This window comes from Corylus avellana, chromosome 7 (genome assembly GCF_965113065.1).
Source record: "Corylus avellana chromosome 7, dhCorAvel1.hap1.2, whole genome shotgun sequence".
NCBI lineage: Eukaryota > Viridiplantae > Streptophyta > Magnoliopsida > Fagales > Betulaceae > Corylus > Corylus avellana.
In genome coordinates, this window is record NC_142496.1 from 20,270,989 (window position 1) to 20,295,462 (window position 24,474).

The 24,474-nt window shown below is 34.9% G+C and overlaps 3 protein-coding genes across 3 annotated transcripts; 2 read left to right on the plus strand and 1 right to left on the minus strand.

Annotated features, from left to right (window-relative positions):
* Positions 1-201: 201 nt before the first annotated feature.
* On the minus strand, positions 202-9,696 carry LOC132185126 (protein neprosin-like). The gene is made up of 9 exons (XM_059598940.2): positions 9,550-9,696; positions 8,798-8,994; positions 3,744-3,885; positions 2,848-2,934; positions 2,464-2,748; positions 1,527-1,685; positions 1,306-1,359; positions 759-905; positions 202-588 (listed from the first exon to the last, which is right to left on the minus strand). Exons 1-9 carry the CDS (start codon positions 9,694-9,696, stop codon positions 202-204), a joined length of 1,605 nt encoding a protein of 534 aa, XP_059454923.2.
* Positions 9,697-12,239: 2,543 nt separating this feature from the next.
* Positions 12,240-16,103, plus strand: LOC132184725 (uncharacterized). The gene is made up of 4 exons (XM_059598458.2): positions 12,240-12,398; positions 12,871-12,978; positions 14,263-14,430; positions 15,798-16,103. Exons 1-4 carry the CDS (start codon positions 12,297-12,299, stop codon positions 15,918-15,920), a joined length of 501 nt encoding a protein of 166 aa, XP_059454441.1. The 5' UTR covers positions 12,240-12,296; the 3' UTR covers positions 15,921-16,103.
* A 4,719-nt stretch (positions 16,104-20,822) lies between these two features.
* On the plus strand, positions 20,823-24,273 carry LOC132184206 (2-alkenal reductase (NADP(+)-dependent)-like). The gene is made up of 5 exons (XM_088518011.1): positions 20,823-21,124; positions 22,602-22,782; positions 23,284-23,450; positions 23,595-23,677; positions 23,795-24,273. The coding sequence occupies exons 1-5, from the start codon at positions 20,903-20,905 to the stop codon at positions 24,171-24,173; spliced, it is 1,032 nt and encodes a 343-aa protein (XP_088374137.1). The 5' UTR covers positions 20,823-20,902; the 3' UTR covers positions 24,174-24,273.
* The last annotated feature ends 201 nt before the right edge of the window (positions 24,274-24,474 follow it).

The following is a 24,474-nucleotide window of genomic DNA, read 5'->3' on the forward strand; positions in this document are numbered from 1 at the left end:
TTTTTGTTTCGCACAACTTTTTAAATTCTCAAACACAATTCTAGTCAGGATTCAAAAATTTATATTATCTATAAGGGAGATACATGCAAATCACCAAAGAGCAGAGCATAAATGGAACTAGTGATAAAGTTTTGGTTTTATTCAATTACAAGGCATCGAAATTGTACTAAAGAAGCAAAACCATGCATTAATCTTGCTGTCTCATGGACAATTAGGGTTTCGACCAGGCCCTCCAAAGTAGAAAATGGGCTCAGCAGCAGGAGTTTTCTTGTAGTTATAGGCAGTATAGCAATAGGGTTCCTCGCTGAAATTAGAAACCCATTGAGGGTACCTGAGGAGGATGTAGCCATCAATGATCCTCAGGTTCTTAATAAAAGATGCAACTCCCCACAGACTATTTGCAAAATCCCCACTCCCCATGGCTGTTGCTGTGTGTGGGGGGCTACTTTGCTTCACCTTTTTGCTGTAAACATCTCCTCCCCATTGAACTTTGGTGGCACTCTGTTTCATATAATTCAGGATACTTCCCGGAAAATACCCTACTGTCTCATCACCAAAGGCCAGCCACCAATTGCCGGATACCGGATCCTACGTACGTACAACAATTTAAACATTGGCTTAATTTCATCACTTCTCTATAAATCTTTCGGGTGCTATTAAAGTAATCTTATTAAGTAAACTCTCATGCAAATTCAACAACGTAACAGTAAAAATTAGTATTTAAATTAACAAATCATTGTAAGAAAAAAAATTATTACGTGGGAAATGCTGATGCTTATCTGAAATTGCTCTCCCCATTTCTGTGAAAGAGGTTGGACGGCTCCACCTAATACAATCTTTTTGCTAGTTTGTACAAACCCTGAGCAAATAAGGTTAATGCAACCTGTCGTTTGGTACGCGTCCAACTAATAAAAAAAATAAAAAAATAAAAAAATAAATTATCATAAATTTATAGCTAATATATATATATATTAGAAGGTAATCGATATTATCAGAGTTGCATTTCTTGCTACTACATTTAAAATTTTCCGCATGAAGCAATTACCAAAACATTATTGACAATAACATTTCACTTTTTCCATTTTGTAAAATACCGTTTGAGTTTGCGGTTTTAAAAATATGCGATTAAAAAAGTAGTAATTTTTAAAATGTAGTTAAACGTTTGTTAAAATCGCTATTGGACATTTAAATTTACTATTTAGCTATGAAAATACAGTTTTTAAAAACGCACTCTAAACCAATACACTTTTTACGATTTGTTTTAAAATCACACTTTTATCCTACAAAATCTCAAAGTATTCTTACAGTCCAACGTCCAAATAGCCTGGGTTTTGCATCACCAAAGATCTTTGGGTTGACCTAAAAAAAGAGAGAGAGAGAGAGAGAGAGAGAGAGAGAGAGAGAGAAAGTGAGTAGTAGAGAACTCAATCTTGAGGGGGGGGGGGGGGGGAAAGTGTAGAGACAGTTTCTGTGACTAATATTATATTAAAATTTGGATAATTATTTCAATTAATTAATAAACTAACCATCCAGCCTGCTTCTATAGTTTCAATGTCACCAAGGCCGTTTTTGAGCCAAATTTGAGCAGTAGTGTATTCATCGGATGATTCAACTCTTGGACTCCAAATATTGATGTCTCCTTTGGCTCCAAGAAAAGTATATCCCGTTGCAACAAGAAATGCAGTCTGGTTCATAACAGCATCACCAAACAAATTGCCAAGAGTTATAAGGATCACAAAATTGATCATTAAAATGATATCTTGCTTGCAATTAATTAAAAAGAAAAAAAAAATCCCAATGATGTTGCAACCACGTATCTTTGGAACAAAAGTTTCTTTTTCGCGGTTCCAAATTGGATATATGCCAAATAAGTACGTATCAGCTAGATTGTGACAGAATCTTCTGGATTAATTTGGAGAGAGGAAAGGAAAAAAAAAAAAAAAAAACTTTCAAAAGCTTTTAGAAAAATTCAAAACAGTCCAACTAATGTGTATATATATATATATATATATATATACCACTAAGAGAAACGTTTTTATATATATATATACCACTAAGAGAAACCTTTTTTTTTTTTTTTCAATGTGAGGAGAGTAGGAAGAGAAATTACAAGAACACAAATGACAAAAGCGATGTAAGAACAGTAAAAAATTAGTTAAATAAATTATTTGGCTTATCAAGCGAACCGATACGGCCAAATGAGGCTATTAAATATGGCAATGTTCCGTAAACAAAACAAAACCTCAAAGGGTTGCCAACACAACCATCAGTAGTCGATAAAAAAGATTGTTATACAATTGAGATAACGTGACCGTGAAAATCAATCATTATTTTTTTCTTTTTATAAGTTATGGTTAATCCAAATGTTGATTTTGATTGACACGTCATCCCAATAATATAACAGTCGTATAGTAATTTATTAAATATCATTACTCTGACCGATAAATAAAATGTTAAAATTACCGAATGGTCAGCTACAGGAAAGATGGCAATTTTGGAGCCGTTATGGTATACAAAGTGATCACTTGTTGTCGTGTTCACTGCGGCCGAGGAAGTTGGCGGGCCGTCCCTTCCGAAGTGCTCAAGGGAAGCAGCGCTCAACAACTCTTGCCTTCGAACTCTGCGAATGGGAACGGTTCCGTCTGGACAACTTCCACTGTTTTGCCAAGTTTGAGATGGTGCCGGCGAACCAGAAGACTCTTTTTTCGTAGTTGAAGACTCATCTGGGAAAGCAAAACTGGGTCTCATCTGAACATGATCACATTAATGCATTAATTCATATTAATTTGAATAATTAAGTAATATTGTATGGAGAAAGAAGAGGGTTGTGAAAGAAAATGCATGCACCTGAATAGTGTGGTTCCTTAATGCAGGATGATCAAAAGCAGGTTGTTTGTAGATGTCAACACAGTCGATAATATCTCCATCTTCACTCTACAAAGAAACATTAATGCATTTGCAATTAATACTTGGTCTATAATAACAAAATCTCTTGGTCAGGAACACGAACTAAGATTCCCTACAATTTTTTTAAAATTGTAGATTCTCAAGTTATGCAATTTTGACGATTCTTAAGCATCGAAACGCTTGAAAAATGCCACATATTAAAAATGTGGTATTCTACAATAGAAAATTGAGTATATTTTTCTCAAATTCTTGCTCTTTATGTTGTTAAAAAGCTTTACACCAAAAATTGTCTTTTGATTTTATGAATAAGAAACATCTCTATAAAAGTAAAAAATAAAGCATTTTAAAAGGAAAACTCTTTTTAATTACCTTAATTAACATGCCACATTTTTAATAGATAGCATTTTTCCAGCGTTTTAATATTCAAAAAGGCATAAATTATGTAATTTAGGGATCCTGATCCCAGAAAGACTAACAGCGATCTTATCTCATATGCAACAAACAAGGAAAACTATACATGATTTTATTAAAAAAAAAAAAAAAAACTATAAACTCAGAACAAGATCACAAGTAATTAATATGACATATCAGACCTATTGACATGTTTGGTTTTCTTTTGGATGAATAGCTTGATGGGATTCTTCCTATATATGGAGGATTCAATTCTTTACGTCATGGTTCTCATTATGAATCATGATCTAAAAGAAAACTTGGGAAAATGGAGGCAAATAATTGGATTGAGCTAAATGATCTTGACAGGGAGGGATCGAAATCCATGGAACCCTAAGAAATGAGAGAAAGAATTTTGAGTGAGATTAATTAGAAAAATATTATACCGTAATACTCTTGACTGCAGGCTTGTTTAGAAGCTTCAGTTTTTGATCAACTTCACCTTTTACGTCAACTCCGCTACTTAAAGCGAGCAAAGTCGTTGCAACAAAAATGAATATAAATCTTTTCACCATCTTCTCTCTCTCTCTAAAACAAAACAAACCAGAACAAATTAAAATGGCTAAGACCCTGAGAGATATATAGAAGATCAGTTTGGTGTAGAGGAGGAAGAAGGTAATTACAAAATTTTCTTAATTAAAACCTTGATTAAACCCATGATTTCCATAATAAATTAAATCACTGACTTCCCATAAAAGGTACATTTGAGAAATTAATTACCCACCTACGGATGCAGTACATATAGTTGTACATGCCAATGTGAGAGAAAACTCCGTATATATCAGACTGTCTTAAATCAGTTTTGGTGGATTTTTTTGTTAATTGGATTAAATAGGAAGATATTGTCTATGAGGAGTACTAATTAAATAAATTCATTTTTATCCATTTAAGTTATGGTTTATAGTTTTTTTTTTTTTTTAAAAGAACATTCAAGGCTCTATTAATCAATCAATCAAAAGTTACAGATTGCTCTTCCCGAATGATCTCCGAGATACAATCAATAATTTCTCCCAACTATTCCCTTTCTATACCCATGTTCGCCACCATTTTTTCAATATGTTGAGAACCAAAATTTGCGTTACATCTTACATAGTTAATGTCCCAATTACTAAACCCATTGAGCAAATTCCTTGCATCAGCTACTATATATATGTCCCTCCTACTCCAGTTTTCCTCTCTTAAGTTCAAAGCATCCACCAATTATAGTCAATTTGAGAAGTCATTCAAGTCATTCACTCCATCCTTATTAATATTCTTGCTGTTTAATGCCTTATAAAGTTTTTTTATTTTTTTATTTTTTTATTTTTTATTTTTTTTTAAAGAAAGTTGGATTCTTATTCAAAAAAAACCATAAGTGACAAAACCAATCATGGAGATGAAATAACTTCCTAACATAATTTCTTCCCACCATAAAGAATCTATGACATGCTTGGTAGCATCTTATGTGATTTGCATTTTTATAGGACTATTGGCTCAATTTCTAAAAGTGACAAACAATCTTTTAAGCTTTCATTGTTCTGATTAATATGTACCATGTGTTAAGGCTACCACGTAAGACTAATAAAATATTGTCACATGTTTATTCTTGTCAAATCTATGTATCATTTAAAGATAATAATAATAATAAGGAAAAGAAAAAAAAGATGGTGGTTGCCCGGATCGCAAGGGTGAGATTCCCTATGACCGACCCTCAGGGTGGGATCTCCCTGCCATCCCCCCCTCACGGGGTGGGGTGTCCACCGTGAACCAACTTCCCACTAGTGGGTCCCATTCCAACGACCCATCCAACAACCACTTTTCCTTTTTTCTATTATTATTATATTGATTTGGCAAGAATGGATATATATTCAAGAATTTTTTTTTTCTTTTTTTTTTTTAAGCGGATATATATATTCAAGATAGGGAAGGGGAAAGGGGCAAGAATGGAAAGTGATAGTGTTTTCTTAGTCTTATGTCACAGCCTAAACACGTGGCATGGAATTCATCAACTTTTTTAACCAAATATGGACATAGGGCCCATTTGGGAGTGCGATTTCAATAAGTACGATTTTAAAAATTGCATTTTTAAAATTGCGTTTTTAAAATCGCTAGTTTTTAAAATCTCATAGATGTTTGGTAAAACATTGTTGATACACAGTTTTTCGAGATGATGACGTGACACGCCTAGAAGGGGTGCTGACAACTTCGTGGATGCTTCAGGCTACACACACAAAGAACAAACAGGATTAGAGCCCCTGGTGGTGTCCTGGCGGGGGAGCTCCGATGCCTAAGTCAGAATGTGAGGAAAGAATATGAAAGCAACCGAAGTCTTTAGAGTTAGGATTGCGCTTACCTTTAATTGAAATTGAGACTTGTATTTATAGGCATAAAGTAGAATTTGCTTCCCGCACGTCTCGGAATTCCTATCCCTAAATATCTGTTTCGCAGTTATTTGATAAGGGTGGGAATCCTGGGACGAGTGATAAGGTATCTGTTTGAATGAGATAACCTTTTGGATTTGAATAGCTGCTTATCCTGTTTATGTAGGGGCAGTTTGTATATGGACAGTCATCTACGCTATAAAGATCTTTTTCGAAGGTGAGATAGTGATCACTTGTGTTAGTTTGAATGCTGGCATATTCTTAGTTGTAAACTGATTGATCTCCCCTTAGCTCTTGACTTCTTCACCTCTAAGGAGTTGAGTCTCGAGTCCAACATCCGACTAATACCGAAGAGTAGTCTCGGACTCTTGTCCGAGGTCTCCTCGGTTTACAAAACCTCATCGGGGAAAGTTTGTCCGAGGCCTCATCAGGTATGATGTCTTGCTTAGGTCGGATTTGAGACCCGTTGGGCTTTATTAGCTGATCCATGGCCCAACAAACATGTTAAAAAATAATTTTTTTATCAATTGAGTGTTTGGATAACATTAGCATATAATTGCGGTTTCATGGCCAAATAAGTAAATATTGAGCCAAATATTGTTTTAAGCAAAATCGTGATTTTGGTTTAAATTCACACATTTTCAAATAAGCACCCCCTAGTCAGCTTATAGAAATCGCGAATTTTTCCACGATTTTAAAATTTGTGTTTTTAAAATCGCAATCCCAAACACTCCAAAATTGCGTTTGAACTAATGACATCTGCTTCATAAGGCGTTTTTCACAGCCGATTGAGCTACTCCTTGAAGACAATGTTACATTTAACTAAATAATAGCATAAAGTCAACAATTCTTAAATATTAATTTTGATTAAAAGCGGAAAAGATATTACTAGAGTAATTGACGAAATTCCTTGTATATTTTAATGGAAAAATATAAATATCATCCATAGACATTAAAACAAGTGTCAATTTAGTTGTTACACTTTTTGCTGGATCTTGCCATTGATGCTAGTTTTCTTGGTTTTGTTTTTGTTTTGTTGTGTTATCCTGACCTTTGAGCTGAGGAGGGATAGTTTGGGTGTGAAGGATTTGTCTCACGGCCGGGTCAATAAAGCTTGTTTCTTTAGGGATAAGACATACTCATGTATACAGATCTAGTTTGTTAAAAACAAATCTGCCCCTTGAACTAAGTGTACACATGGATTGGATCGGAGGAGGTAGATACGTTTTTGATTGTTAGATTTTCAGTGTATTTACGATGTTGTACTTTTCATAGCTTTTGGCTATGTTTCTCTGTAAAAGCTTTACGATCTGGATCTCTTATTATGAAATGAAGATGAAAGAATTCCCTTCAAAATAGTTAGTCATTACACTTTTAATATGAATAATTTGGTCACTACATATTGCATCTATGATAAAATAACCCCAAGTTAAATTTTTCTAGTAAATTCTTGTCAATGTAAGTTGAAAATCTATAATAATTAAGTAATGCTAGATATTATATTTTTATCTTACTAATGTTCAAAAATGTTGACGGATGTATGGAGCTTAATTGTGTGGGAGGAAGATTCAAAAAAAAGAAAAAATGTATTAGAGCACTAGCAGCAGACTCCCTATAGCTCATTCTCTTCCTTATGTCTAGGAAAAATCTTAAAAAAATCCAACAAAAAAGCACCCACATCAGAAGCCCTAAATATAATCAACATTAAAGGGAATCTACAGAAATTGGGAAACACTGTAGATGCTCAATGCATTATTAAATTATAAAAAATTAATTCTCTCTCCTCTCTCCTTCACATGTCCCAACAATTCTCTCTCCTCTCTCATTGGTTGCAATAATAAAAAGAAATAATATTTAATTTATATGAAAAAATAAGGGAATCTATTGTGAAGTGTTTTTTTTATAGGGAATAAAAAAATAGTTTTATTTCTTAAATTGGAAAGTTGCTGCTAGTGCTATTAAGGAGGAGGATTTTGTGGCAATTGTGGAGAAGCTCCAACAGGAAATAGAGACCTCCGAGCTAGAACTCGTAACGATGGTGGCCCAAAATTTGTGGCTCCAGCGAAATACAGTGATTTTTTGGGGAATGCTCAACCATCCAAACACACTTGTTGGTAAAACCATGGAATCTCTAGAGGTGTTTCATAGTGCAAATGCTCGCCAGCAAAATCGACTACAAGGGCCACAAATAACAAGTTGAAATGGCAAGGCCCTGCTGAAGGGTCTATTAAAGTCAATTGAGATACAGCTGTAGATTCATGCAATAGGAGAATGGATATCAATGTCATAGTTCGAGATTGTTAAGGGGAGGTGTTGGCAACTTTATTGGCTCCGAATGATCATATTGTTGATCCTGGTTATTGCAAAAGTCATTCTGAGAGCTACTAAATTAAATTTTGTCAAGTGCTAGGTCATCTACGAGTGGAACTAGAAGGTTACGCTATCCAGGTGGTGCAGGCTTTGCAGAAAGATGATATGAACTGAAGTAGATATAAACACCTAATTGAAGAGGATCGTGGGATCATAAGGTGCTTACAACAGTGGAAGGTCACCCATGTTAGACGTTTTTTAAATGTGGTAGCACACTGGCTGGTTAAGGATGCTCTCTTGTAGGGAAGAACATGTTCTCCTTGAGGAAATCCTCTACTGTATTCATAATGTTATTCATGTTGAACGGTGTATTTAATTAGGTTGTTTGACACCTTTCCCCAAAAAAAAAAAAAAAAAAGAAAAAAAACACAAGAAACTTTTCATCTATGAGTTGTGTAGGAAGGGGCAAAACCTCTTGTCAACGTATGAAATTAATAGCAAAAAGTCGAAAGGGATCTCCCATCCTCAAAGTCCCCATGCTTACTGAATAAATCATTTTTGTTTCATGATTTTAGATCATCTAGAAAGTATTAAAATATATGATAAATATCATAAATTGTATGAAGAACATAAGTGGCCCATCATTTATTGGTATATTCCCCATGGATAACTTCAATTTTACATGTCATTATTGTTCTCAAATTGCGTGGTTTGAAGAAAACTTGGAAAATTTAAGGCAAGTAATTAGGCTGGCCCCAATCCTAACACACAGTAGAATCTTAATGTTTGCCACGTCAACATTATCTCCTTCGACCTCCTCTGGATCCCTCTCTGCCATTTTTCGATCAACCCTTTTTCGGCCCCTCTCATGCTGCTCCGATGTGGCATACCCCTTCTTCATCGCAAATCTCCCATGACTTTTATCAGGTTTCCGTGTTGGAGAAGCCGCCCTCAACCAAGGTCCATACTGAGGGATGGTTTCTTGGTGTCAAAAATCACTTCTTTTTGGGCATCTTGATTTCCCATGGCTAATCACCCCACATTGGAAGCAGAATCTTAGCAGGCGTTCATATTGGAACGTTATCCAAGTTAAGTCTCCTTGAATATTGATTTTACGACCGCGTGGGAATGGTTTTGTCAAATCTAAACGGATTTTAACGCGTAAGCATTCACCCCATCCTATCCTTTTCGCATCCGTATCAATTGCTTCCGCCTCCCCGACCGACGCTCCAATCTTTCGACCAATATCACGTCCCATTCACGCCAGCGGCAAGTTTATCATCCGAACCCAAAAAGCAACCCGATCGAACGTGAATTTTGACAGTGGTATAAGACCATCAAAATCCTCTATCAGAAACAGGCTCCCTTCAAAAACCTAAGGGCGCCCCTTCAACACACACTCCTTATCACTTGGATTCACAAAATCAATTAGAAATAGGTTCTCTCCCAAGATCTTAAAAGAGAGGTTACCTAAAGGTTTCCACAATCGCATCTGAGTAGAGCGAATCATCTCCTTACTAACCATTTGATCCACGATTAGTTTTCCCAATATGCATGCTCGACCACGAGATTTAACTTCCGCTAATTCATCCTTCTGGATATCCAGCTCCACATCTTCCTCCTCTATCAGAGAAAGGTCTTCCCACAGTTTTGACAAATTGTCTACCATAGAATTAAGAGACACGAACAAGACATGGTTTCCTTTCATAGACTCAAATCGGTCTGGAAAAACAAGTACTTCCCCTCTAGGGTTTAGCAAGAGAGAAAACCTTCATCGCGATCTAGCAAGAGAGAAAACCCACTTTTGTACATGATCCGTTCAATGCCTTCTAAATTCTAATCTAAGGTTTACATGAATTTAAAACAACGTTGTATTTTGCAAAAATGACAATATGATTAGCTGGCATAAAAACTTCCACATCAGCCAATAAAAGAAAAATGTTTGATTTTTCATTTCTCGTTAGAAAAATTATTTTTCTTCATCCCCAAAACCACGCCACATGCACCATTATTGAAAATTGGAAGTGATCATCCAATGTGCAGGGAATTAAAAGTTTTATGCATTTTGCTAAGTGCTATAAGGGGTTTTTGTAAAAGGATTCTCAATGATTTCCGGCTCATTTACCGCATTGATAAAGAAGAACACTCGATATGAATGAACTGAGGCCTATGAGAGGAGCTTCTAGGAGTTGAAGTAGAGACTAGTCTCCGCCTAGTGCTCACCCTCCCTATGGAGGTGGGAGACTGGGTATGTAATGTACAATGATGCATCTAAGAAGGGACTAGGTTGTGCTCTCATGCAAAGCGACATAGCTACGGCCTACCCATTACGACTGTTGATTGACTATGAGCAAAATTACCATACTCATAACTTGGAATTGACAACAGTAGTATTTGCTCTGAAGATTTGGAGGCAATACTACTTGTAAGGGGAAGTGCAAGATCTATATCGACCACAAAAACCGCAATACTTGTTCACCCAAAAGGAGTTCAATATGAAACAGTGTAGATGGTTGGAGCTCTTCTAGGACTATGACTTTACTATCAACTATTGTACAGGTCAAGCCAATGTGGTGGCTAACGCGTTGAATTGGAAGGTAGTGTCAGAAAGATGTCATCTTTGGTAGTTGTGCAATTACAGTTAATCATGGATATGATTCATAGGGGTTGGCAAATTAACCACCTACTAATTACCGACCACTTACTGACTACGACCGAGTTGAAATTAACCGTCAATCAACTTATGTGAGTCGAAAATCAGTATGAATTTTTTTATACCGACGTTGGTTCAGTTCAGTTAATCGGTATAAAATTTTTACTGTCGGTTAATCAAACTAAATTGAACTGAAATTTGCATAACCGAATCAAACCGAATTGCCAAATTTGACAAAGATTAAGGCTTTGACAAATAGACTTTGCAGAGTGATGTTTTGTTGAAAGTATTTGGTAAGTTTTTTGCATCTTATATTCTTTATGTTTGCATTTTATGTTCAATAAGTTATTTTAGCCAAAAAAAAAAAAAACAATTTGGGCCCCAAAATAACTAATTGTTGGCCCATTTAAAAATAGCATTGGCCCAATTAAAAAAACACACGGTTAACCGATTAATCAACCGAAATTAACTAAAAATTTTGAAATAATTTATTATCGAAATGAAATCGGTGAATTAACTGATTTAATTGACAATTTCGACTAACCGACCAAAAATAGCTCTACCGAACCAAACCGATACTCACCTCTAGATATGTAGAGGCCTAGCCTACCGGTGGTGTTTGAGGAAGGATGAAGGATGTACATACATGGCCACCATGGTGATACAGGGGAGAGGATTAAGGAGGTACATGAGAAGGACTGATTTGATAACAAAATGGTGATGGAATTATCTATTTGATAATGGTTCTAACCTTAGAAATTAAATCGATAAAATTTAAACTTTTGGGAATGATTTTGTAAAAAGTAATACTCAGAAATCTCTTGAACATATTCTATTCTTTATATATATATATATATATATATATATAAGAAAAATGCATTTTTTGTCTCTATGGTTTGAGATTTTTGACAAATAGATTCTTGAGTTTTAAAGAGTGATTAATCACTCAATGGGGTAAGCAAAAAATAACAAATTAGTAATTGTTGTTAGAAAAGTTAACTGTTACAATAGCATGAATTGGGCCGATTAGAGAAGGTGGTTCGGCCACCCCCAAATATGCTTATAGGGTGTTGATGTGGGTGATTTGCCTGCTCTATTTAGCATATTAACGGATTATGTAAGCTTTTTGAATTGTAGGGGCTAATTTGTTCTTGTTTGCTTATCACAATGAGTGACTAGTCACTCTTTAAAACTCAATTAGTTATTTGTCAAAATCTCAAACTTTAAGGACAAAAAAATAAAATCTCAAACTTTAAGGACAAAAAATGCATTTATTTATTTTTAGCAGGTGGCAAATGGGCTGTCGGATTTGAGGTGGGGGAAGGGGGGAGAATTTTACCCTTTTTTTTAAATTTTTTTTTTTACCTATTTCTAAAACTCAAGAAATGTTCAAAAACATTTTGACGTTACAATTAATTATTATGTCGACTATTTCCTACTTTTTTGCACAACAAAAGTCGCCGCAAAAGATTGTAGCTTTACGGAATTTGATAAAGCGAAACGAGGACGAGTCCCCCGGGCCCACGTGAGAGCTTGGCTGGAAATAAAATATATTCTCCGATGCCAAAACCCAAACTCACCCTCCACTACACAGCAGAAATTTTGGACGCCCAAAAATGGTGAAATGCCTCTTGATGATCACTGCGGAGCTCGAGAACCTCACCAACCTTGAGCCCCAAGGCGGCTGCGACGACCCCAACTTTTCCTATTTCTTTAAGGTCTCCTTCAGTTTCTTCTTCAAATATAGCGTTTTTTATTTCGTGTCCAAATCATTTTTCTTAGAATCTTTCTGTCTTGCTTTTTTCGAGTGTAAAAAATGATTTTTTTTTTCACTGGTTTTGTTTCTATTTCCGAGGGATTTTATTTTTGATGATTGCTGACTCTTAATCCATTGTTACTACCAATAGTTAAGATTTTTTCCATTATTTTTTTCTTTCTCTATTCTCTTATTAATACATTGTTATTCTTGGTTATTCAAAACGTATTCCTGTATGCATTTGGGAGAAAAATTGTATGATATTTATGGGTATATGTTTTGAAGCGTCTGTGGTGCTGTTTGGTTCACGATTTGAATCTGGAATTCTTCTATATTCTGTTTTACGAGTAAGCTTTTGCTCATTTTGGCTACCTTTGAAATTATCGTGAGGTATGTTTCATATGTGTATATTTTTTTCTTATAAAATTCTGTAGTTGAGATGTGGGACGTGTGGAGAGGTGAGCCAGAAAGAAACTTGTGTGACATTGGGGGAAACCGTTGCTCTCCCAGTTGGCAAGGGAACCACTAATCTCATTCAAAAGGTAGCCTCTCTATCTCAGTCTACTGTACCCTCTTCTAATTAAACTGTGGATTATATTGTTAAAAGGGTTTATTGCAACACTTGGCACATATGCTTCCAATTGGTTGCTGATAAGAAAGGGAAAGAAAAATGAAAATTTATGGGTCTAAAATGTTGTTCTCTCTCTTTTTCTTCAGTTTTTTTAGTTCGACGGTTATATGTTCCCAGTTCAGTTGAATTCTTTATGTTATTATGTTCTAAATGATGATAGTATTAATTTTCCAAATCTCGATTGTTGTTTTTCTTTGATACCCTTCAGAGCAACCAAATATGGTTGGTTCAGATTTTCAGCTACGTTTGGTGCAGGCTTCTAGGATTGATTTCTGTGAGAACTTTGATGATTGTCACAATTGCATCTTTGCACTCTTATAATATATCAATTTATTTGGTCACTTGGTTTGTGAGCATTGGGGTGTTGATATGTTTCTGTTAGTTGATATTGTGACAAGCATTTGAGAGGGAACCAAATTGATTCCAATTCTATGCATGTTTGTGGGGGAGAATAGCAAGGTTTTATAATCTCATTATAGATGTGCCCCTTCCAACATTTCCTTTGCAGATTTTGTCTATTATGATATTCATTTGAATATCTGTGCACATGCTCTGAACATCCAGCTGCTCTTTCACTATCTCTTCTCTTTTATCATCTAACACATGTTTCTCCCTTTTCCTCTTAAATTTTAAAATCACACTTTTAGGATCCTTTTTATCTCATAAAAAGATTAGAAAGATTACATTTCCATAGACTGAACACATAAGAACATGAAACATTAACCCATATGCATGTAAAGCATAATTCCTGGCCAATGTTAAAATAAATGATTATAAATACTTAATACGACTAGGAAAAATAAGTACCTAATACATTGGAGGGTGGGAACCAATGCTTCATGAAGTTCAAACCCTTCATCCATTAAATTAAAAGATAAAGCTGCATATGGTTTTGTGATCTTTTAGAGACCATTTTTCCCTAGCAGCCTCTATGTTTTACCTTTTTTTTTTTTTTCTTCTCTTCTTTTACTAGCCTGACTTGGTGGAATCAACTTGGTATATGAGATGGCAAAACTTAAACTAACTGAGTACTGTCAGACTTGTGAGTGACGTAGGATCTTGTTTGGTATATCTTTTACTTATTGTGTAGCTTCAGTTTTTGATAGAACTTCTCTTCCTTTTTTATCTGATTTTTGCAGTGGTTGTATTTTTTGGTGCCTTTTTTTTTTATTTTTTATTTTTATTTTCCCTGTAGTGCAAGTTCTGTGGGAGGGATGGAACTATAACAATGATCCCAGGCCGAGGTAAACCATTGACTCAGGAAGTAAGTCAATCCGGGAAGCATACCCCCTTGATGTTGTTTGACTGTAGGGGTTATGAGCCTGTGGAATATGTATTTGGCACTGGATGGAAAGCTGAATCTGTAAGCTTCCTCTGCCCTTTCTTCTTTTATTGAACACAAAGAATTGAGAATGTTTTAGTGTAGATAATGGTGAATATTCCCTTGCTCTGATTCTGAGTTACAAACAGAACAAAGGGGATCTTCTTATTCTTTCTTGCCTTGTTTCCTTTCTATTGTTATGTTGAGCATTTCATTCCCATTTTTCATTAACTGTTATATTCCATGTAATGAGGTACCAGGATAGACTCATAAAATGAGTTTTGATACTTCTTTTCTTTGGGTGGGGTGGAGGGATAGTAATTGTAGATAGTTTCAAGAAATATGTGCTTTGCATTTTTCGCTTTTTTTGTTTATTTTCCTAAATTTTAGGCCTGATTCCTTGAAATTTATTTACAGTATGTTAATGCATTTGCACTTTGCCATGCATACGGATGGGACCTGTTTTTCTAGCAAATTTTCATGAACTGCTTCCCAAATATGTTCCATTTTGTATTTATTGATATATGTACAAGTTGGCTTCTTGAATGATTAAGGTTTTGAGCTTTAATGTCTTGGGATTTTTTTTGGGTTTTAAAAAACTGATACATAGAGATTCTTACCAAATTGAATATATTGTTTAGGAAGTCTTGGTTCCCAACACATTTCATGTTAAATATTCCAGATTTTTTTACCACAGATATGGGAACTATTTACTTGAACAGTCACAAATAGATAAGAACCAGAAATTACACAGCAATAGTCTATTCATGCATTTATAGATACAGTTCATTATATGCAATAAATTTTATTTGACGATTCCTTTGGACCATTACACAGAGATTGTTCTTTGAGAAAGTCACTTGTACATTTGATGGTCTTGTGCATGGGAAGTATTCTTTGCACTAGTCTGAGGTGACCTCTTTTGGCCATTATGCTAAACTATAGGTGGGCTGGCATGCCTGATGTCTCCCACCTGCTGTAAACATGGGGAAGATAGAGAGAAATTCGAAAGAAAAACATAACTAAAGAGATTGAAGAATTTCAGATCTCCTGTAATGAAAATAAAGATGAATTGAGTGATGTATTTTCATTCAATTTAAACCAAAATTACTATAAATGCAACCAAGCTGCCCCTAGACTTACGCATCTCCTGGAAATATACTTCTTGATGATTTCCAGTGGCTCAACAATCTCCAAGTTTGGAAATACTGTTGTTGTATATTCTCTGTTATTCTCTGTATGTAATTTGATTACTAAATGATTTCAGCTGTTGCTTGACTGGATTCACCCCCTTGCACACTTTTCCTACTTATATACAAAGAGATCTCTAATGTACACTTAAATTTGAAAATGCCCGGTGCATTTCTTTGTTTATTATTGTCAACTTACAGCACTAATTCATTTTGTAGATTGAGGGAACTAAATTTCACGAGATTGACTTGTCGGCAGGGGAGTATGCAGAATATGATGAGAAGGGAGAGTGCCCTGTTATGATATCCAATCTTCGTTCTACCTTTGATGTGGTGAAGTGAGTGTAGTACTCTTTTTGTTAGCATTTTCTCTAGGTATATATAACTGACTCTTCTTCGCTGGATGCTTTATATCTGAAGATGCAAGAATGTAATATGTTTTTTTTTGACTTGGATATATTAATGTATTTGCTGGTTGGAGCTATCAACTGTATTTAATGAATGAAAACAGAAACCTCAAGCTGATGATAGCCCTGTTGGACACTTCTCTGGCCGGGGACTTCCCCAAGGTGATTCTCTCTCATCCCTTCCTTTCTATCACTGGATCTGATATTTTATCTAGAATTTTGTCGTGGCTAAAAAACTAAAGGCAGGCTCAAAGGCATCAAGAAAGATGTGTTTGAAGAAATTTTCTTGGAGAGTATCAAAAAAATTCAAGCAGGTCGGTTAACCCTAATAGAATCTGTGGCCACTGCTCTCACCCTTCTACTCAGTTAGTTTTCTTCCCAAATCCATCTTCCACAGATTGGATTTTATGCAATTTATGGTGGGGTTTCAATCAAACGAAAAAATTGCAAATCTCTCTCTCTCAAAAGCTGGGATTAAATAAGCTCCCCCACTTATCTTGGTGATATTGGGATAAGGAGAATGTGGGAGTTCAATTGTTCTCTAATTTCAAAACCAGGACAAGATTTGGGTGCATGCCCCAAAATGCAAATATCTCTGAAATGCTTCTCTTCTATAGAAATCTTAAAACCCAAAATTTATCATTCATGCACATATCAATCGAGTATATGCTCATGCATCGTTTTAAAAACGTCAAAGGTAGTAGCGTTTGTTTCTCATAATCAAAACCCATTATTAAATAATCATGCAAGATTTTTTAAAATACTGTAATATAGTTATCTAGCTACCATTTTAACTTAAAAACGTAATCTACAGGTTAAATCTCATGTTCCCTTGCAAGGATTTGACTTTATTATATCAACCTATCAACTAAAGTCCATCACTTTTGGAAAAAGAACTAAGCATGATCAAATAGGAATTTAAACAGTAAAGTGTGCATAAAAAACGAAGGGTTAGAAATGGGATTACCCCAAGGTAGAAGCTCTTCAAGCTTGAAAAGCGAAACCCCAAAGAGTAGCGTCTCTCTCTCTCTCTTGATTTTTCAAGTGAATTTTGAATTTTATCTAGTAACTTTCCTTATTGTGTTTGTTCAGCTGATTTGTGATTGTCATTTTGGTTTGTGTTCTATGAATTTACTTTTTTTGTTTTTTTGTTTTTATTTATAAAACATATTCTTTATTGATTCTGTTGTTATAAGGAAGTTGATAAATCTTAACATAAAAACTTGTAATCGACTTAACCGACCACATATTTACCAATTAACCGAAAAAGTAGAAATTATTCATTGTCGGTATGAAGTCAGTTAATTAATCAACTTAACTGACTTTTACGAATCGGTAGGCAAAAATGCCCTTACCGACACTGACCGAACCATACCTACCCCTAAGATCTATCAACGATGAGCTAAAATTCAGAGGAAAAGGAAGAGACCGGCATATTTTAGGTGCCAACATCGTGCATGATATTGTGTTTGGACTAATACTCTCCAGCCTAGTCACTGGCAGAAAGTCTTTTGTCATGAGTAACTGGAATCTCGCGAGATTGCAAATTCAGTTCCAATAGTGAAGAGCTCCTCTGCAAAATAAAGAAGAGGTTGTTAGAAAATCCCTTGGTCTTAGATGGCCGGGGGCTTTTCGACACCCAAATCAGTAAAAGTTTTCACTCAAAGAGAGTAAAGTTTGATAAAAGAGTATAAGAGTATATGTATGTGGGCGTGGTAGTGCGCAGGGTATGAATGCCTGTATGCATAAGCCTTGGAACCCGAGGCATCCACATAAGCCCAGCGAAAAGGCTCTCATTGCAAGTGCCAGCAGAAGGAACTCACCGCATAAGCCCTTGAAGTCGAGGCCATCACAAGCCAACAAAAGAAAGCCAAACTCCCTCGGTCAACACTAACGACGGCGTTACTGACAAGCAACACCAAAATATCAGTACACATGTTTATCCTCCTCATTTGATGGATTGATGACACTATAAATTAAAAGACTCTGAAAACTTCACTTTGAGGGACCCAAATGACAATCTAATAAAGGAACTTGCTATCACCACTTCAAAGTCACTTATATATGCACCTCCTCGTATAGACAGCACAAACATTTCAAAATTCTAGTGATTTGATTAGTACACCAATCAATCAAAGGAATTGGGAGGAGGGGGGACTATTGGAGGACCCAAATACTGACGGGTCTACAAGACAAATTCATATTGTTGTGGTTTGATCAGCACACTAATTAATCAAAGGAATCGGGAGACTAGTGGATGACCATATTACATACCAACAAAATTCTAAGGCTCGACTGTTAAGAAAGTCCAAGAAGGCTTAAAAGATGTACATAATAGTGATGTCAAGACTACGCTATGACCAAACTCGACAGACAAGTTCACACTAGGTCCAAGACTAACAACAGGATACACCTTCATTGAGACCTTCATCTCAATGAGACACCATAATCAATCCCCTCTCGCCAGAGAACGCCCCAAAAAATGGCCCTATATTCCCTTGATAAGAAGGCACCTGAAGCCCTAGTCACGAGCTTATATATAGTGGGCAAGACCCCTCTGTCAATCAAGCAATGACTCCAACAAAACTCACTCAGAAACTCCTCCCTAAAAAACGGTTTTGAGGTCACTAAGTTCCATGCACCAACATATACTAATGTTCACTTTTACCTCGAATTTTTTTTTTTTAAAAAAAAATAAAAAATAATACTTGGTTTATGACAAATACAAGTGATAAAGATTAAAGATTATTGTGAGAAGGATAAGAAAATTACTCTTACATTTTTCTCTTAATATTTCAAGATAACTTGAACTTCATATTATTTAGGGATGAATGGAGTAACACATGGATAACGCTTGTAAATTCAAAATAAAAATCTAATGGAAATTTAGGAAAGAATCTTTATATTTGCATATATCCCAAGAAGTATGAGTTAAATAGGTTCATAGAACACCAGTTGCACCCGCATTGCGTCCTGTTTAGCCACAACTAAAGACAAACACCAGAAAACAAACCTACTGCAATACAAGCAACAGGATAATGTCGTGTTTGGATTCCTGCAAGTGATTGCAATTCTTGGCTTGTCGTTTTCACAGTTTGACAATACTCATGATCAACAATAATCATCAAAAGATATACAATAATATAACCTTTTGGTATGTGATATTTCACCAAATCAACTCTCTCAAAGGTTTGGTGAAACTAATATATATTAAAGAAACTTATATTTTAATTTAAAATAAGTGACCGATACTGATTTGTTCATAAACAAATGTTATAGACAGCAACGTAATCGTTGAAAAAAAAAATCCAAATCCTTCGATGGATAGCAATGGGTTTAGCTAAAAAAGTGGAGTAACATGCATGGGAGTTGGTGAGCATCAAATTTGAGACAATTTTAGAGTATTTAAGCATCAAATTTGGTATGGGAAATAATAATAATAATAATAAGAATAAAAGATAACTTTTATTTTTGGGCTCTTTATATTTGCAGAGGAATGTCTAACAAAAGTTATATTTAACATTAGCTAAAGAGTTTGTTAATTGGTATTTGTTTGTGAATTTTGGAGAAAAATTAAATATATAGAATTCAATATGAATGCCCTTGTAAAGTTTACTAACTTCCTTAAGAGGTAAATCAATCGGTTGTGACCATGCCTAATGAAATGGAGGTCACTAGTTTGAATCTCCCTTCCCCTCTTGTGAGGACATGTAAAAAAAAAAAAAAAAAAAAAAAAAAAAACTTGCTCAAGTATAGGGAGAATTGTTCGGATAATTGGGCTTTATAAAAATTATATCATATTTATTATTTAAATTACTAGCAATTTAAAAAAAATAAAATTGTTAAAAAAATGTATCCAATCAAGGGGAAATGAAAAAAATAAATATTCTCACATTTGTTAGCCCAATGATTTAAAAAATAAAATAATAAAAATAAAGGTGGAGAGACCAAGAGGAAGCAGCAAAACGAGAGGAATATTTAGGTAGGCAAGTTGGGTGGGTTGGTGCACTAAAATCGAAAAGTCAGGCTGTTCAGCAGGAAACACACGGCGGGCCTACGGTGGGGTCAATGGTTGGTGGATACTGGATAATATTTTAAACGGTCGCTGAAATACAGACTTTTATATTTCGGTCAAAGATGGGGGAAACTGACTTCTTCAGCTGCTATTTACTAGCTCTCTGGCGGCTATATAAAAACTCAATGACGTATATATCCCTCAAATTTTGCTACTAAACAATTAGCTCCGTGGAAACACGATCCTTTTTCCTAAGCTTTTTTTTTCAAATAAAAATAGAGGGAAGGGGAGGATTATATATATATATATAATCATTGTCCATTGAATGATTCCCTGTAGAAGGGGAGGATTATAACAATCTTAATTGGGGAAAGATTGTTATAATCCTCCCCTTCTACTACAGGGAATCATTCAATGGACAATGATATATATATATAATGTCTTTCCAAAAAAATTGTCAATGCCCCTTAAGGCATCAAAAAAAATTTTAATGAGACAAAAATACTCTTATTAATAATAATAATAAAAAAAAGCTTTTTTAAAAAATAATATAGAAAAGACCAAGCGGTGGCCACCCTATTCGGCCATATGACTATTTGGAAGATGGTTCGGCCACCTCATTTAGATTTTAGATTTTTGAATTTTATTAAGGATATTTTTATTATTGATAATTTTTTTAGTAATTTTAGGAGACATTTTCAATTGTATAATAATTTCATGTGTGTAAACTTTTCAATAAAATAAATAAATAAATACTACTCTTTTAAGCCTATATATTGGTGGCTAGTGGCTAGTGCTTCTCTTCATTCCAAACAGAGCACAAAGAGATCGAACCCATCTTCTTCATAAAAATCCCATTCTTACATTTGTATAACGTGATCAGAGATATCGAGTCAATTGCCATGGCAGAAGTGGAGAACAAGCAAGTAATATTCAAAGGGTACGTAGAGAGAACCCCAGAAGAGAGAGACATGGAAATCAAGGTGAGCAAGATAAAGCTGGAGGCTCCAAAAGGGTCAGGAGCTTTTCTGGTCAAGAATCTCTACCTCTCTTGTGACCCTTACATGAGAGGCCGTATGCGTGATGTCCATGACTCTTATATCCCTTCCTTTGTGCCTGGTCAGGTAACCCCATCATCATTATCTATCCCACTCTTTCTTCATCTTGGAAATTCCTGCTCTTGCTGCTTCATGATGTTCTATCATCTTGCTAGCTATCTCATTTGGAGGTTAATTTCATTGTTTTTTGGCGAACTAATCTGGCATCACCCCAAAAACCCATGAAGATTTACTTGTGTTCGATCATTACCTTTGTCAACATAGACATCCTCAACATATTTAAGTCATCTGTTGTACGTGGATAATTTTAGAGTAGTTCGTGGAATCAAGCAGTTAGAGATAAAGACATCTGATGTGTTTGGCAAGCATTTCTTAAAAAAAAAAAAAAAAAGTCAACTCATTTTTTTGCATTACCGAACTACTTTTTTCACTTTTCTTTCACAATTTCATGTTTATATTACATCCTAGCCTTTGAGCAGATAAAGACATTCTGAATGTAAAACGCCAATTGAGCAGATAAGGATAAATTAAGCTATTACTACTTAGGTAGTGTTTGACAAACAAAATGGCTTTTCTACAGCACTGTTCATGATAAAAAAAATTAAAAAAGAAAATAATGATTGATATAGAAAAGTGAAAAAGTGGTATTGAAAAGTAAAAAAAAATTGTTTTGTAGTGATTTTTTTATTTATTTGAATAATTGTAAAAAGTAAATAATATGATATAAAAATATGAATGTTTTGATGTTAATTTTTTTGAGAAATGAAATAAATAATGTTTGTGACTGGGGTGTTGTGGGGGTGTTGTGGGGGTGTTGTTTAACAAACAACCCCTTAAAAGATAAAGACAATTGGTGTGGTTGGCAAGCGTTTCTCAAAAAAAAAAAAAAAGTCAATTCATTTCTCTGCATTAACAAACACTTTTTTCACTTTTCTTTCACAATAAATTTAGGACTTTTTTCATCTTTATATCACATCAATCAATTCTTATTACTATTCCAAGAAATCAAATGGGAAAAAGGCTTTTGGAAACATGTCAAACATCCTAGCCTTTGCTTATGTCTTCTAAGGACTCTTGTTATTTTCACTCTTTTTGCTAAGTAACATAAATTATACAAATTTCAAGTAGAATTCACCCTTAAAAATTAACTTGCATGGGAAGGGAACTATTTTACACGGAAATAAATGAAGCATAATTTAGAATGCTCCTCTCCAGGCATATAATTAAGAACAACCGTCTACCTGTTGACCAATCTTTTGAAATTCTTTCATCTGCTAATCAGTTTATCAGCCTTGATCCAAGAAAGCATGCTAATCAACCTAATTCCAGCTAGCTACGCCTCTATATAATCACTACAAGTAGTAGCCATTATTGTAGCAATCAATTTTAGCTAGTTTGATCATATTTCTCATGTTAGACCTTTTAAGTAGGATTTGGGTATAAATCTCTCTATTGTTTCTTTCTACTGTATGACTTATGCCACAATAATTTTGTTATTCACAATTTCTTGACAATTATGATGTGTTATTGTGTTTTGATGAAGCCCTTTGAAGGATTTGGCGTATCCAAAGTTATAGATTCTGATCATCCAAATTTCAAGACTGGGGATTTAGTTTCAGGGATTACTGGCTGGGAAGAATACACCTTGATTCACAGAACTGAACAGTTGAGGAAAATTCAGCCAGATGATGATATTCCTCTCTCATACCATGTTGGTCTTCTTGGTATGATTCTTTCTGGCTTGATACCAATTGTCTTAACTATGAATCTTTTAGTATTTGTCATGCTTTCACCTTTACTCTGCCATAAAGTCCCCTGAAGCAATTGAGAATCTTAATAGTTTGTATAAAGATATGATTTTAAATCCTGTCTGAGGATTAGACTTGTATTAATAATGTCAATCATAGATTTCATGCTTTGATCTTTCTCCATAAAAAAAAAAGAAATAAATAAATGAAATGAATAAAAATTTCAAGGGCCCTAAACAAAATTTCCCCAAACCTACTATGGCTCTGCCTATGCTCTTTCTTAATATTGTCAGCTCTTGTTCCCATTTCAACAGTCATAAACTGATCTGTTCTAAACATAAATAATTCAATTTCTTTTCTTTTTTCTTTGGCTGATGTCAATCAAAAATTTAAATCCCTTGCTTCAAATATGTGAAATAAATGATCTTTCAGTAAGATTGTGCTTTAGTCATCTAAAGCAGATGCTATTTTCTACAGGTATGCCAGGTTTTACTTCTTATGCAGGATTCTTTGAGGTCTGCACCCCAAAGAAAGGGGAGTATGTCTTTGTTTCTGCAGCTTCTGGAGCCGTTGGCCAGCTTGTTGGCCAGCTTGCTAAGTTGCATGGTTGCTATGTAGTTGGAAGTGCTGGCACAAGCCAAAAAGTAAGTGTCTTTTATTTTTATCTTTGGAAGAATTGTTTGAACAATATATTTTTTTAAGGCTTTCCTGTGTATGAGTTGGAGTTTTTGTTGCTTAGTTAATCAACCCTGACATGTAAAATAACTTAAATGGGCCATATATACCAGATTGATCTTCTGAAGAACAAGCTTGGATTCGATGAAGCTTTTAACTACAAGGAAGAACCAGATTTTAATGCAGCATTGAAAAGGTTAATTATGAGCTTTTTGAGGATGGAGTATGATATTAAAGAAGTTGTTTTTTCTTCTTTTTCTTTTGTCTCCTTGAAAAAAGTTGCAAATTTCTTTGGCTGTGACTCAATTAACAGGTACTTTCCACAAGGCATTGACATCTACTTTGACAATGTGGGTGGGGAAATGCTGGATGCAGCACTTGATAACATGAGGGTTCATGGGCGAGTTGCCATTTGTGGGGTGTTGTCTCAGCAGGATTTCTCAAAGCCAAGAGGGATTTACAAGTGGCTCAATCTCATAACAAAGAGCATCAAGATGCAGGGATTCCTGCAGCATGATTACTTGCACCTGTACCCAAGCTTCATGGAACATGTCATCGGCAATTACAAGCAAGGAAAAATTGTTGTCATCGAAGACATGAATGAAGGATTGGAAAGTGCTCCAGCTGCCTTTGTCGGCTTATTTCATGGCAAAAATGTTGGTAAGCAGGTCATTCGTGTAGCCCATGAATGATTATTGCCTATTGCCTAATGTGGTGTGTTCATATTGCAAACATCAATCTTCCATCACTTTGTTAAAATGGATCATTTGAAATAAAAATGTCGGATCATTACTGAGTTTTTTCAATATATATATATATATATATATATGGAGAGAGGAGAGAGTGTGCAAGTCTTAAAAGGGAACAAGGATCATTTTCTTCAATTCGAAGTGAAGAAATGTAACGGGTATTAATGAATAAGCTCCACATCATTTTGGTTTCATTTTTGTGGTAAAAGATTTGGTAACCATAACAACTCTCTATTCCTATTAG

Coding starts and splice junctions, on each gene's coding strand:
- LOC132185126 (XM_059598940.2), bottom strand. CDS start 9,696: ATGGTAGACAATTTGTCAAAACTGTGGGAAGACCTTTCTCTGATAGAG. Junction 8,995..9,549: donor AACTAATCGTGGATCAAATG/GTTAGTAAGGAG, acceptor ACCATCCCTCAG/TATGGACCTTGGTTGAGGGC. Junction 2,749..2,847: donor TAAGGAACCACACTATTCAG/GTGCATGCATTT, acceptor GATCATGTTCAG/ATGAGACCCAGTTTTGCTTT.
- LOC132184725 (XM_059598458.2), top strand. CDS start 12,297: ATGGTGAAATGCCTCTTGATGATCACTGCGGAGCTCGAGAACCTCACC. Junction 12,399..12,870: donor ACTTTTCCTATTTCTTTAAG/GTCTCCTTCAGT, acceptor AAAATTCTGTAG/TTGAGATGTGGGACGTGTGG. Junction 14,431..15,797: donor CTGGATGGAAAGCTGAATCT/GTAAGCTTCCTC, acceptor TTCATTTTGTAG/ATTGAGGGAACTAAATTTCA.
- LOC132184206 (XM_088518011.1), top strand. CDS start 20,903: ATGGCAGAAGTGGAGAACAAGCAAGTAATATTCAAAGGGTACGTAGAG. Junction 21,125..22,601: donor CTTCCTTTGTGCCTGGTCAG/GTAACCCCATCA, acceptor GTTTTGATGAAG/CCCTTTGAAGGATTTGGCGT. Junction 22,783..23,283: donor ATACCATGTTGGTCTTCTTG/GTATGATTCTTT, acceptor TATTTTCTACAG/GTATGCCAGGTTTTACTTCT.